Source organism: Pipistrellus hanaki, assembly GCF_964339955.1.
Source record: "Pipistrellus hanaki genome assembly, chromosome: 9".
Taxonomy (NCBI): domain Eukaryota; kingdom Metazoa; phylum Chordata; class Mammalia; order Chiroptera; family Vespertilionidae; genus Pipistrellus; species Pipistrellus hanaki.
Genome location: NC_140511.1, coordinates 44,058,974 through 44,073,718, shown reverse-complemented (window position 1 = coordinate 44,073,718; position 14,745 = coordinate 44,058,974). Strand labels below are relative to the sequence as shown.

General features: G+C 38.6%; 1 protein-coding gene across 6 annotated transcripts in view; it reads left to right on the top strand.

Moving 5' to 3' along the window:
* Positions 1-14,745, top strand: part of NUP98 (nucleoporin 98 and 96 precursor) — a gene marked incomplete at its 3' end in the record, with an annotated part of 99,637 nt that overhangs the window by 80,636 nt on the left and 4,256 nt on the right. For all 6 annotated transcript variants that reach the window (XM_084894153.1, XM_084894150.1, XM_084894152.1 and 3 more), the window contains 5 exons: positions 1,168-1,434; positions 6,082-6,239; positions 7,879-8,022; positions 8,791-8,933; positions 11,937-12,158. In XM_084894153.1, the coding sequence (XP_084750279.1) occupies positions 1,168-1,434; positions 6,082-6,239; positions 7,879-8,022; positions 8,791-8,933; positions 11,937-12,158 (934 nt within the window). The remainder of the gene's footprint in view (positions 1-1,167; positions 1,435-6,081; positions 6,240-7,878; positions 8,023-8,790; positions 8,934-11,936; positions 12,159-14,745) is intronic.

Genomic DNA, 14,745 nt, shown 5'->3' with positions numbered 1-14,745 from the left:
CTGTTTCAAATAACAGAAAAATGATAATTACATGTTCCACAGTATTTTATAACATCACCTTTATTGAAAAAGGGAGATTATTACATTTAGGAATTCTGTTCAGTTCTTTGTGTTTGCTTCCTCATTCTTTTCAAACACGTGAGTCATCTTCCCAGCACATTCTTCTAAACAGTGTTTCCTTTCTGTTTTCCTTCTTGAGGGGCAATATACATAGTGGTTAAGAGTATGCCGAAACCGGTTTGGCTCAGTGGTAGAGCGTCGGTCTGTGGACTGAAAGGTCTCGGGTTGGATTCCGGTCGGGGGCATGTACGTTGGCTGCGGGCACATCCCTGATGGGGGATGTGCAGGAGGCAGCTGGTCGATGTTTCTCTCTCATCGACGTTTCTGGCTCTTTATCTCTCTCCTTTCCTCTCTGTAAAAAATCAATAAAATATATTAAAAAAAAAAGGGGGGGGAAAAAGAGTATAGCGTTAGACTCATACTTTGGTTTGCATCTGCTACACATTGCCCATAACATTGAGCAAGTCACTTAGCACTCTAGCTCATTTCCTCATCTGCAAAATGAAGATAGTAACTACTACCAGTATATAGTCACATTGTATACTGAGTGGGGCAAAAGTAGGTTTACAGTTCATATGTAAAGTATTACAATAAAATAATAATGCAAGAATAAACTGTTTTGCATACTCACACCTGTATATTAGAGCTTACTTACACTTAAGTGCTTTGAATAACCATCATTTAAACTCACTAAATGTTAAACTGTGCCTATACCAGGAGTGAATGAGCCCTCATAAGTTTCTAGAGCACTTTATACTTTTTAAAGCATTTTGTAAACAGAATTTGATCAAGTCAAATGATTTTTTCCCCCTTAGCATTTGAGATTATTTTAGCCATAGTTAGGCTAGAGGAAACTGTTTAAAGGAGCATCGAGTTACATTTGTTGTGTAAGTACCACAGAAACAAGCAGTGAGTGTGGTGTGATACACCACACACCTCTCGAACTTATAGACATAGCTGAGTTGAGGTAGAGACATTCAGGGTAATCAGCTTGAGTGGTTGGGGTAGTTATTGATTTATGAATTTTCACACCACAATTAGAGTGATACCCCTCTGTAGTTACTATAAGGCTTTATGTCATATCATTGATTTGCTGTCTCTTCCTAGTTGTGAAGCAGTGGAGCCTAACATGGACATTATGTGAAGCTCTATGGGGCCACCTGAAGGAGCTTGACAGCCAGCTGGACGAACCCAGTGAATACATTCAGATTCTGGAGCGAAGAAGAGCTTTCTCTCGCTGGCTGTCCCAGACTGCCGCCCCTCAAATTGAGGAGGAGGTCTCCTTAACCCGGAAAGACAACCCGGTGGAGGCTGTTTTTAGCTACCTCACGGGCAAGAGGATCGGTGAGGCTTGCTCTCTGGCCCAGCAATCAGGTAAGCATATGGTCCTTCTCTATACTTCTGCCTACTTCCCACTCGCTGTCGCTACCCCTTATTTATGGATTTGCTTTTGTCTTCTATCATGAGTATTAAGTATAGATTTCCCAGGAAGATTGCTAGTTCCTCCGAATAGGGACTGTGTCTTCTAAACATTAAATTTGCTTAATTAAAAGTATTGTAAAATTCAAATACTTTTAATTATTACACAATTGTAATAAAACTAGAAAATGCATATATTACACAATTATTACACAATTGTAATAAAACTAGAAAATGCATATAAGCAAGAATTTCTATAACGCTATAAAGATTATGGATCATTAAAGAGATAAAGTTATGCTCACCAGCACACTTAGTGTAACCTTCAGGAGTGTCAGAAGTCAGAGCCTTCAGTTTATTCACAAACTTTTCCCCCCTTTTTTCTCCTTACCCTAAGATTAAATTTTTGCTTTACTACCTCTGCTTTCAATCAGTGGTAGAAAAACTAACCAGAAAATCAGGTGTATAGAGTACTTGAACACTGTCAACGAGTGTTGCCTGATAATTACCCCACAAGAATCAATAACCTAAACTTTTACCTTAAGAAACTAGCAGAAATTAAACCTAAAGGCAGAAGAAGGGAAGAAATAATAAAGATAAGACAGAAATTAGTGAAAATGAAAATATAAAAACTGAGAAGTCAATAAAACTAAAAGTTTGTTTTTTTAAAATGATCAAGAAAATTACAGTTTTTAAAATGTTTCTATTGATTTTAGAAAGAGAAACATTGATCAGCTGCCTCCTGTGCACCCCCTACTGGACACTGAGCCTGAAACTCCAGGCATGTGCCCTGGCCATGAATGGAACCAAAGACCTCTGGTGCACGGGATGACGCTTACACCAGCCAGGGCAAAAGTTACTCTTTTTTTAATTTAATTTTATATTATATTATTTTATTTTATTTTTTATTGCTTTCAGAGAGAGGAAAAGATGAGGGAGGGAGGGAGGGAGGGAGGGAGGGAGGGAGGGAGGGAGGGAGGAGAGAGAGAGAGAGAGAGAGAGAGAGAGAGAGAGAGAGAGAGAGAAAACAATGATGAGAGAGAATCATTGATTGGCTGCCTCCTGCATGCCCCACATTGGGGAATGAGACCACAACCTGGACATGTGCCCTGACCAGGAATTGAACCATGAACTCCTGGTTCATAGGTCAATGCTCAGCCACTGAGCTACACCGGCTGGGCAAAAGTTTAAAAATTTTTACACTGACTGAGAAAAGGAAAGACACAAATTGCCAAAGACAGAAGTGAAAGAATGAATATCATTACTAACCCTACAGAAAAAGGAATATTATGAGAAAATCTAGGGCAACAAATTCAACTACTTAGATAAAAATGACAAATTTCTAGCAAAATATAAATTAATCAAAGCTGCCTCAACCAAAAGTAGAAAATCTGAATAGATCCATAACAAGTAAAGAATTTGGTTTGTAGTTTAAAATCTTCACTCAGAAAAGTTCACATCCAGATGTCTTCACAGATTAACTTTTATATTTATAAAGATGAATTAATACCAGTCTTCTACAACTCTTCTGGAAAATACAGGAGGGAGCATTTTTTCAACTCATCCTATGACATTATTTTTAAAAAATATATATTGATTTTTTTATAGAGAGGAAGAGAGAGGGATAGAGTTAGAAACATCGATGAGAGAGAATCATCAATCAGCTGCCTCTTGCACCACCCCCACCGGGGATGTGCCCGCAACCAAGGTACATGCCCTGACCGGAATCAAACCCGGGACCTTTCAGTCCGCAGGCCGACGTTCTATCCACTGAGCCAAACCGGTCTCGGCTATGATGACATTATTAATCAAAGCGAACCTATGAAAAACCTACAGCTTGGCATTATACTTAATCTTTGAAAGACTGAATAATTTTACCCTAAGATTAGGAACACCACTTCTGTATAGTAATGGTTGTTATAGCCAGTGTATTCAAACAAGAAAAAGAAGCATAAGTTAATACAGATTAAAAAGGAAGCTGTAGAGCCCTTGCTGGTTTGGCTCAGTAATAGAGTGTTGGCCTGCGGACTCAAGGATCCCAGGTTCGATTCCAGTCAAGGACATGTACCTTGGTTGTGGGCACATACCCAGTAGGGAGTGTGCAGGAGATAGCTGTTAGATGTTTCTCATCTATGTTTCTAACTCTATCCCCTTTCTCTCTGTAAAAAAATAAATAAAATCTATTTAAAAATAAAAAGGAAGCAGTAGAACACTGGCTGCTTTTGCTCAGTGGTTGGGAGTATCGACCCATGCACCAAAGGGTCTTGGTCTTGATTTCCAATCAAGGGCCGTACCTGGGTTGCAGGATCAATGCCTGGTACCAGTTGGGAAATATGTGGGAGGCAACCATTCTCCCTCTCTCTCTCTCTTTCTCCCTCTCCCCGCCCCCCTCCACTCTCTCTAAAAATCAATGGGAAAAATTTCCTTGGTGAGGATTAACAAAAACAAATAATAATAAAGGAAGAGGTAGAAATGTCTTTATTCACAGCTAGCATGATTCTGTATGTAAACAGGCGTATGAAATTCACAGAAAAGGTATGAGGACTAACTAACTAGTTCAACAAGGTCTCAGGATTCAGGGTCAATATATAAGATTTATTTGTACTTCTGTATTTTAGTAACAAAAATCTAAAAGTGAAATTTTGAAAAACCCATACATAATAGCATCTGAAAGACTAAAATACTTAAGACATAAATGTAACAAAAGTGTAAGACTTATACACTGAGAACTATATAACATTGTTGGAGAAATAAAAGTTCTAAATAAATGAAGAGACAGTCCATGTTCATGAAATATATCAACCTCAGCACTATTGGCATTTTTAGTGGGCAGTTCTTTGTTGTGGAGGCTGCCCTGGTATTGTAGGATATTTAGCAGAATCCCTGTCCATCTATTCAAGAGTTCTCTCTCTTCTAGTTGTGACAACCAAAAATACCTTCAGATACTGCCAAAGGCAGTACTGTCCAAGTTGAGAACCACTGATGGATTGGAAATCTCAGAATTGTTAAGATGTCTGTTCTCCCCAAGTTAATCTCTATCAGGTAGGGCAAAAGTAGGTTTATAGTTGTTCATATGCAAAATAATAATTAGTAAAGAGTTTAATTCAAGCATAAACTCTGTTTCTCATACGCACAGCTATAAACATACTTTTGCCCCATCCTGTACGTTCCACACAGTATCAAAATCTCCAGCAGGTCCTCATCCTTACTTGGAATTGTAAAAAAACCTCAACAGTATCAACACTTTCTGAAAAAATTCTATAAAGACAATGTGCTGGCATAAGGATGAACATACAGGTCAAGGGAACAGAAAATGAGAATCCAAGTATAAAATTCACTTATGGTTAGTAAATTTTAACAAAAGTACCTACATAATTTAAAGGATGCTTAGTAGTTGGATATTCACATGTAAAAAAAAAAAATACTTTATTCACACCAAACACTAAATCAACTTAAGGAAGTATTATACTGTAGAATCCTGGTCAAGTATATGTTTTCATCAATGGGAAAGTCTGTGAAAAGTCAAGAATGTCAGAAGCTGGTTGGTTGGTTGTATGATCAGAACAAAGAGAAATGGTCTAAACGATTGTACCAAGACCTGCCAGTTTCTTTTCTGAGTTTGACCATCTTTAGTGTGTCCGGGGATATTTACATTTGTTGACTATTGAATCCTCTCTTTGGGGTTCTGCAGATACACAGAAATAGTCTTTTACTTTTTCCCTTTATTATTCATCTAGAATATTAGCAGTGCATGGTCAGTGGGCTCAGCACTTACTGAATGAATCATGGTCCAGTCATTTTGTTACCTACATACATCAGAAAGACAGCTTGACCTAGCCGCACATTTCCAGATGTGTCCTGATGCATAATTTCTTTCCTCCAGGCCTCTTTAGTTTATGAAGGAAATTGTTTGTTATGAGAGCCTTCGTTTCTCTGAGAGCAGTGCTTAATAGTCATTTAAGTACTGACCCATATACATAAACAAAAGGACTTGACTATTAAGAGGTTTGTACTAGGAGACAGAATTTTTTTCAGCTCATCATAAACCAGAATTCTACCCCTTATATTATGGCTAATTAGACTCACTGTTGTCCTAGCCCTTTGTACTTAAAAAAATTTTTTTAAAGAGATTATTAGACCTGTGAGATTAAAGGACTCAACCTTTCTCTTTATATCATACACACACATTTTTCCTTTAGGTTTGAGTTTGCTATTTCTCACTGTCATTATATAGCACATTCTAGTTGGGCTTATCAATTTTGCCATCTCAGTTTTCACTACAAACCTTTGAATCAGATGCTGTTTCCCTCCATTTTATAGATGAAGTGCCTTGTTTAGGCTCACAGAAGTAATGTGATAGATCTTTCAGTGAACTCTGTATACTGTACAATCCATGTGTAATTTAGGCTAACCTACTTTGAAGATTTTCTACCCAAGCAGAAAGTGGTGAGTTCTTGATCAATATTTTGGCACTACAGGGAAAGCAGTCACAGGTGTTCAGTACTCTATCCTGAAGGCAGGAAGAGATTAGGTAATGCCCTCAAGTAATATATCACAAGTCTAAACCCTCAGTGTCACCAAGCACTTCTGTTTTTCTTACAGGAGATCATCGTCTCGCCCTTCTTTTATCCCAGTTGGTGGGAAGCCAGTCTGTCCGGGAGCTGCTTACCATGCAGCTGATGGACTGGCATCAGCTCCAGGCTGACTGCTTCATCCAGGATGAGAGATTGCGCATCTTTGCCCTGTTGGCTGGAAAACCGGTATTTTCCTCTTCTCATAAACTCATATTTTCTCAAATTCAAGATTGCTTGAGTTAAAGAACCATCTTTATAAATCATACATTATATGTAACCTAAGCAACTTATTTTTAGTGGAAATTTTAAATGGAAAGTTATAGAGATACAATGTGTACATTATTAAAAAAAAAAAAAAGACAAATAAGTTATATAGAAATAAAAATGTTAATATTCACCATATCATAGTGATAACACAACTAATTTGTTGTCTATCTTTCTAGACATATTTAAGTTTATATTAAAATACATGTGTGCATATTAACATGACTATATTCATATAACGTAAATTATACATAATAGTTATGCAACTTTTTTTAGTTTCTGTGTATATATACTTTTCAAGTTGGGGAGCCTCATTTTTTTTTTTTTTTTTATTGATTTCAGAGAGAGGAAGTAAGAGGGATAGAAGCATCAGTGATGAGAGAGAATAATTGATCAGCTGCCTCCTGCACACCTGATGGAGCATGCAACCCAAGCAGGTGCCCTCACCAGGAATCAAACTGTGATCTCCTGGTTCATGAGCTGATGCTCAACCACTGAGTGTTACCGGCCCAGTATTCTGATTCCTTTTAATGGCCACTTCTATTCCATTTTATGGATGCTATACCATAATTATTTTTAACTAAATCTCTGTTGCTGTCTACCTGTATGATTGCCATCTTCTTTTTTTTTTTTTTCTTTTTTTTTTTTAATATGTTTTTACTGGTTTCAGAGAGGAAGGGAAGGGGGAGAGAGATATAGGAACATCAATGATGAGAGAACATCACTGATTGGCTGCCTCCTACATGCTCCACACTGAGGATCAAGCCTGAAATTGGGGCATGTGCCCTGACTAGGAATTGAACCATAATGTCCTGGTTCATAGGGTGATGCTCAACTACTGAGCCACACGGGCTGGGCTGATTGCCATCTTTTAAAAAAATTTTTAAATTGATTTTACAGAGAGGAAGAGAGAGAGAGATAGAGTTAGAAACATCAATGAGAGAGAAAGATCAATCAGCTGCCTACTGCATGCCCCTTACCTGGGAATAGATCCCAAAACCAAGGTACATGCCCTTGATCAGAGTCGAATCTGGGACCCATCAATCTGCAGGCCGATGCTCTACCCACTGAGCCCTATAATTTGAAAGTAATATAGGAGGAGCTGTGGACAATTGGTTGGCCCGCAACTGATTGCCATCTTCAAGTCAATTTCCCAAAATGAAAAATTTGGTCAGAATTTACCATCTTTAAGTTTTAGAAGTTGGCAACTGTGCACAATACAAAGACCTCAGTGGTTCTTATCCCTTCTCAGACCAGTACTTACCTAAATTCACCCCATCGGAGGGAAGGGAGATCTGGGGGAGATAATAGATCAACCGAAGGACTTGTATACATGCATATAAGTACAACCAATGGACATAAAACTCTGGGGAGGGAGGATATGTATGTGAAGGAGCGAGGGGGGCAAAAAAAAATCAATAAAATATATTAAAAATAAATAAATAAATAAATAAATTCACCCCATCACCTGCCACCTAGGGACTAACTGTATTTTATTTCTGGATTATTAGCACTGTTATTTAGATTATGTAAAATGTGAATGTGCTTTTATCACCTGCAGGTGTGGCAACTCTCAGAGCAGAAGCAAATTAATGTGTGTTCCCAGTTGGATTGGAAACGTTCCCTGGCTGTCCATCTTTGGTATTTGCTTCCACCAACAGCCTCCATTTCCAGGGCACTCAGCATGTATGAAGAAGCATTTCAGGTATGTGTGTCTAGTAGAGCCACTCAACAATCCGGTAGTGCTGTTTTTGCCAGAGGAAAAAAACCTTCAAATCACATTTCATAATACTTTTTCTCTGCTTTTTTTTTTTTTTTTTGAAATACCATAAAGTTGGAAAGAACCTTAGAAATTTGATAGGAAACTTTTTCCTTTTTTTCTGCCTCTGACAGTGTCTGTTTCTTATTTCATTTAAGAAGATGTGTTACCACGACTCCCCCCCCCGCCCCCCCCCAATCAAATGAGAGGGTTTTTCTTCATTCTTAGTGTTGTCTTTGGGAATTCCCTATATACTGCCTTACTTCAAACTTGATATAGCCCCAAATTAGGTCTAAGGTTTTCTTCTCAATGTTCACATTTCATATTTCTTCTTAGTGAGTGTGGAGGTTAAAATATTATTAGTGTTTAATGCCATCATTTTTTTTAGTTGTTTGTGGTTGAGTTTTTTTCTCTCCATTTTTATTACCTTTGATTTTATTTGTCAGGTAAAAGAGAACACTAAAGAAACTAAATGTTATAATAATTGTGGCAAGAAAAGTGGTGGGGTTAGTGAGAGCTATCTAAAATCTTTGGCAGGCCCTTGAAACAAGTGGAGTATGTCACCAATCTAAATGAAGTTTCAAATCTTTGACACATTCCTTCAGAGGGTGTCTATTCATTCTTAATATGCGTGTCTTGAGTTATTGAGACATGATGGCATCTTTGAAACACACTAGCAGCTGAAGTATTGTTTTATCAAATTCTTACCTTCAGAATTCCTCTGAGAGTGACAGGTATGCCTGCTCTCCACTTCCTTCATACCTGGAGGGCTCTGGCTATGTGGACGAGGAGGAACAAGACTCACGGAGACCACTTCAAGATGTCTGCTTTCACCTCCTAAAACTTTACAGTGACAGGTAAATCAAAGTTACACATGAGCTCTTGGAGAGTCCTTTCCCTTTCATACATGACCAAATTGCTATTAGTCTGTATAAACCACCAAAATATAACTTATAGTATTTGAGTATAAAGATCCTTGGAACTAGACTTAGAAATCTAAAATTCATTTTAATCAACTTTAATGAGATACACTTTGTATTCACTAAAGTATGTGGTTTGAACATTTTAACACAACTATCATCACAACTATAAAATCAGTTTTAAAAACAGATACAGGCCGCCGAAACCGGTTTGGCTCAGCGGTAGAGCATTGGTCTGCGAACTGAAAGGTCCCAGGTTCGATTCCGGTCAAGGGCATGTACATTGGTTGCGGGCACATCCCCGGTAGGGGGTGTGCAAGAGACAGCTAGTCGATGTTTCTCTCTTATCGACGTTTCTAGCGCTCTCTCTCTCTCTCCCTTCCTCTCTGTAAAAAATCAATAAAATATATTTAAAAAACAAAACAAAACAACAACAACAATAGATAAAGGCCAAAACCGGTTTGGCTCAGTGGATAGAGCGTCAGCCTGCTGACTGAAAGGTCCCAGGTTTGATTCCAGTCAAGGGCATGTACCTTGGTTGCAGGCACATCCCCAGTAGAGGTTGTGCAGGAGACAGCTGATCGATGTTTCTCTCTCATCGATGTTTCTAGCTCTCTATCCCTCTCCCTTCCTCTCTGTAAAAAATCAATACATACATACATACATATATATGTATTGCTCTTTGGAAGCCTGTTAAGGAATGAAAAGACAGATTCGGAGAACATATTTGCAAATCATATATCTGTTAAAGAAATTGTATCCAGAACATAATAAAGAACTCTCAGAACTCAATAAGAAAACACACAACCCAATTAAAAAAATGCGCAAAATATATAAGCAGATGTTTCACCAAAGATGTGGATGTCAAGCTATGAGAAGACATTAAGCATCAGTAGACAACAGGGACATGCAAATTAAAGCCATCATGGGATACCACTACCACCTAAGAATGGCTAAGGATTAAAGAAACCTACTGTACCAATTATCATGTATGTGGAGCAATTGGAATTTCCATACATTGCTGGTGAAAAAATGGAAAATAATTTGGCACTTTGGAAAACAATTTGGCAGCTTAAAAAGCTAAGCATATACCTACATTCCAGCCATTCAACTCCTAGATATTTACCTAAGGTGAATGAAAGCATATGCCAAGTACTGATGAGAGTAGCTTTATTTATAATGGTCCAAAACTGGAAACAACCAAAATTTTCATCAACAGTTGCATGAATAAACAAATTTGGTGCATCTGTATACTGTTCAGCCATGAAAAGGAATGAACTTTTGATACACACAACATAGTGAATGAATCAGAAGACAATTTTATTTAGTTTTGAAAAAGAATACCCTATAAAGTATACCTACTATTTATTTTAGTTTATGTTAAATTCTGGAAAATACAAACTGATCTATAATGACCAAAAGGAGAACAGTGGTTGCCTGAGAATGGTAGTTACAGGGAGGCATAGAAGAAAAGGATTACAGAGGGGCAAAAGGACAATTTTGGAGGTGATGTGTAATTTGTTGTCTTGACCTTGGAGGTAGTTTCACATGTGTGTAGATATGTTAAAACTTAGGAAAATTGTACAGTTTAAATTTGTTCAGTTTATCCTATTCAGTTTTTTACAAGAGGAGGAATATCTGAAGGTGTCAGAAATAGAGACCAAAGCCAGTAAACCTTATTCTCGTGAAAGGTAGATTTGCTTTGACAAAAACCCTTACATAAAATTCACATCCTGTCCCTTAAAAATAATCTAGCCCTGCCGAAACTGGTTTGGCTCAGTGGTAGAGCGTCGGTCTGCAGACTGAAAGGTCCCAGGTTCGATTCGAGTCAAGGGCATGTACATTGGTTGCGGGCACATCCCCTGTGAGGGTTGTGTAGGAGGCAGCTGATTGATGTTTCTCTCTCATTGAGGTTTCTAACTCTCTATCTTTCTCTCTTCCTCTCTGTAAAAAATCAATTAAAAAGAAATAATCTAAAGTTGCACTGTCCAGTATATGTGAATTATGAGTTAAATTTTTAAAATTTAATTATTCACACTAGCATTACTTAAGTGTTTAATAGCTACATGTGGCTATTGACTATCATATTGATCAAGACAGGTTATAGAACATTTTCATCTTCACACAAACATCATTTTGATAGCACTGGTTAAGAAGAACTCTACTCATTATTTAGGGAGGTGTTAGGATGTTAAAAATGACTGGGATCTTAGGTGACAGGGAAAAGTTACTGCTTGGTAATCTAAGCTCCAGATCCTTAAAACTTGCAGGAATGCTAGTTTAGTTTACACAGTTCTTACGATCTGGGAATTCCTATGAACTTAACACACAAACTGGCTCCCCGGCAGAAGAAAAGTAAATATCAATGTAGGGACACTTAAAGCCCAGGGCATCTGGATTTCTATATAAAGAATAATACCCACTGCAGACAGTCAAAGGTAAAAATTATAAGCATATCCGAGTCAACATACAGACTACAGCTTACTAGTCATGAAGACTAGTTAGCTATTTAAACAAACAAGGGAATTAGCTTCAGATACAACAGTTTGAAAGGTACAAGGTATATGTATTTTTAAATGGTTAAGAAAAGTGATTGACACTAAAATGAACGAATGGAAAATGGTTAAGAAAAGTGATTGACACTATAATGAACGAATGGAAGGGTCAGAGCTGTGGGGACTCCCTGTATGAAAATGCTAGAATATATAGGCCAAACAAATACCAGCAAACCTGTTAGGTCACATAACCACAGAAGAGAAGGTGTGTGTGTGTGTGTGTGTGTTTTTTTGTAGGCTCTATAATCTGGCTGAACCTAGATGTACACTGTCAGAAGGAGACTATGAGGCATAAACGCCTCTGCTCTCAGGTGCCTGCCTTGGTTGTCAGTGCAGATGGTCTGCTGGCTGGACATGGTAACTCTTAACACATTCTCCTTTTCAGACATTATGATCTCAACCAGCTGCTGGAGCCTCGAAGCACAACAGCGGATCCATTGGACTACCGCCTAAGCTGGCATTTGTGGGAGATGCTGCGGGCTCTTAACTACACCCACCTCTCAGAGCAGTGTGAGGGTGTGCTGCAGGCCAGTTATGCTGGCCAACTGGAAAGTGAGGGGCTCTGGGAATGGGCCATCTTTGTCCTCTTGCACATAGACAACTCAAGGTGAGTGAGAAGCCATTAAACCTATTGGGTGCGTGTTACACTGCAGAGCAGTGCCAAAGGAGTTAGTCTCTGTGTTGAATTCCGCAAGTAAGTGTTCAGAATGTACTTTGGGTCCAGCCTTGTGATAAACCTTAAGACCATTCAACCCACAACCCAGAGTGTCTATATTCATGTGAACAGGCTAGAAATGAAACTGTCTTTGGTTGAGCTCAAATTTTATTATTTATTATAAGACCTCTCAGTAGTCTGAGAGGGGACAAGAGATCTCTGGGAACTGCAGAGAATTTCTAGAAAGGTTCAGAGAACTTGAGAAAATTGGAATATAAAATAAGTGGAAAGGAAAGGATATGCCTGGATGGGGAAACCCCATTACATTCAGCAGAGATACACTTGAGTGGCATGTTTAGAATTATAGTCATACTTCCTTTATCTGCAGTTTTATTTAACAAGGTTTCCATTAACTGCAGTCAACTGGAGTACAAAAATATTAAATGGAAAATCCCAGAAATAAACAATTCATAAGTTTTAAATTGTACATCATTCTGATCAGCATAATGAAATCTTGCACTGTCCAGCATATTCATGCTGTATATGCTACCCACCTGTTAGTCACTTAGTAGCTATCTTGATTATCAGATCAACTGTCTCAGTATCGCAGTGATACTACTAATGGTCCCAAAGCACAAGAATATTAATGGCGACAATTTGGGTATGCCACAGAGAGGCTATAAAGTGCTTCCTTTAAGTGAAAAGGTGAGTACAGTCCAGTAAAATATTTTGAGAAAGAGTGATTATCACATTCACATAACTTTAATTATAGTACTAGAGGTCCAGTGCATGTAATCATGCATGGGTGGGGTCTGGCCGGCTGGGGGAGGTGCCGTAGACAATTGGTTGGCCCTGCCCCGAATTTGGGTATGGGGGCTGAGGGGGGGATTGGGGCCTGGATCAGACCATAGCCACCAGTCGTTCTGCTATTCTGGTCACTGGGCTTATATATATATATTGTTATAATTGTTCAATTTTATAACATTGTTAATTTTACTGTGCCTAATTTTTAAATTAAACTTTATCATAGGTCTGTATAAGAAAAACATACCTATGTTTTTATGTATAGGGTTAAGTACTATCCATCACAGCTATCATCTCCTGGGGTCTTGGATGTGTCTCCCTCAGATAAGAGGGAGAGGACTACTATATGCAGAATTGGTGTTGATGGAGCTGCCTCAGTGGGTCTGATGCAGTGGCGTAGTAGGGAGGGCCCCTGCTTTTTTCTACTGGCTTTCTCCCTCTCTGGCCTTTCTTTGACATCCAACCACTCCCACCGCTCAAGTTTTCAAGCTTGATAGTACTGCATTTACCAGCATAACCTTGCTTAGATGCTTAATGCTTTGGTTCCCTTTTCTTCGAGCTGTGACTTTTGGATGGGTTTTGTTAATGGTAGCAGCATGGCAGTACAATAACAACAAAAATAAGCATTTATATAGTGTTTTGTTTTATATTCCTTTTAATATGTTTATACTCCATTTTACTTTACAAATATTGACTTATTTAAATCTCATAATGAACCTATGAGATAGACACTCTTATTTATTTTACAGATGAGCAATCCAAGGCACAGTGAGATTAAATAACCATTGCTCAGAGTCACAAATCTAGTAAATGGCAGAGGGAGGCTTCCAACTCAAAACACCAGAGTCTGTGCTTTTAATCACTATGCTGCGCTATCTGTAATGTTGTGTGGTATGGAAATAAGTTAGTTTTGTTGTCAGAGTTGCCTGAATTCTGGATCCACCATGTACTCACTTTGACCTAGGGTAGAGTACTCTCCAAGCCTCTTTAATCTATCAAATTATAGTATTAATCCCCATTCACAGGTGACCAGGAGATTAAAGGAGTAAAAGTATAAAGCATCTAATGCAGCTCCCTTTAGGGAGTTTTGCTTTCCTCTTCCCTTCCCAGGAAGCAAAATGACGCCAGGCTTTCCCTGTAAGTTCAATAGACACGAGAGACCTGGTGCACGAAATTCATGCACTGATAGGGTCCCTAGGCCTGGCTGGCAATCATCTCGGCCTTCCTTCCCCCAGCTGCCAGCATTCTGCCGCCCCCTGGTGATCAGTACACGTTACAGCGAGCAGTCAAACTCCCGAGGGGATAATTTGCATATCAGCCTTTTTTATTATATAGGACATGGGGTATTTCATATGGCAGAGGGCAGGCTGATTTGACAACTAATAATTCAAATTTGGCAGTGGGGAAGCAGATCCTGTTTGGGGAATGGGGAGGGGCAATTGTGAGATTAGGAATTCTTGAAAAGCCTAGGAATTCAGAGAAGAATGTAAGATGAGAATAATTTTGGATTGAAACTTAAATGGCTGGTCACTTTGCCCAGGCAGAAAAGGACTTTCCTCAGGGGACCCTAAAAGAAACAAAGTGAGTTTAGCCTAAACCTAGAGGTGAAGGAGAAAATGAATTAGGAAGGCTGATGGCTTTGAGAAAGAAGAACAAGGAAATAAAAAAGAACCAGGAAGAGACTTACAACAACTTTGCATACTTGTGCTGACCATGTGGGAGACTAAAGGGAGAA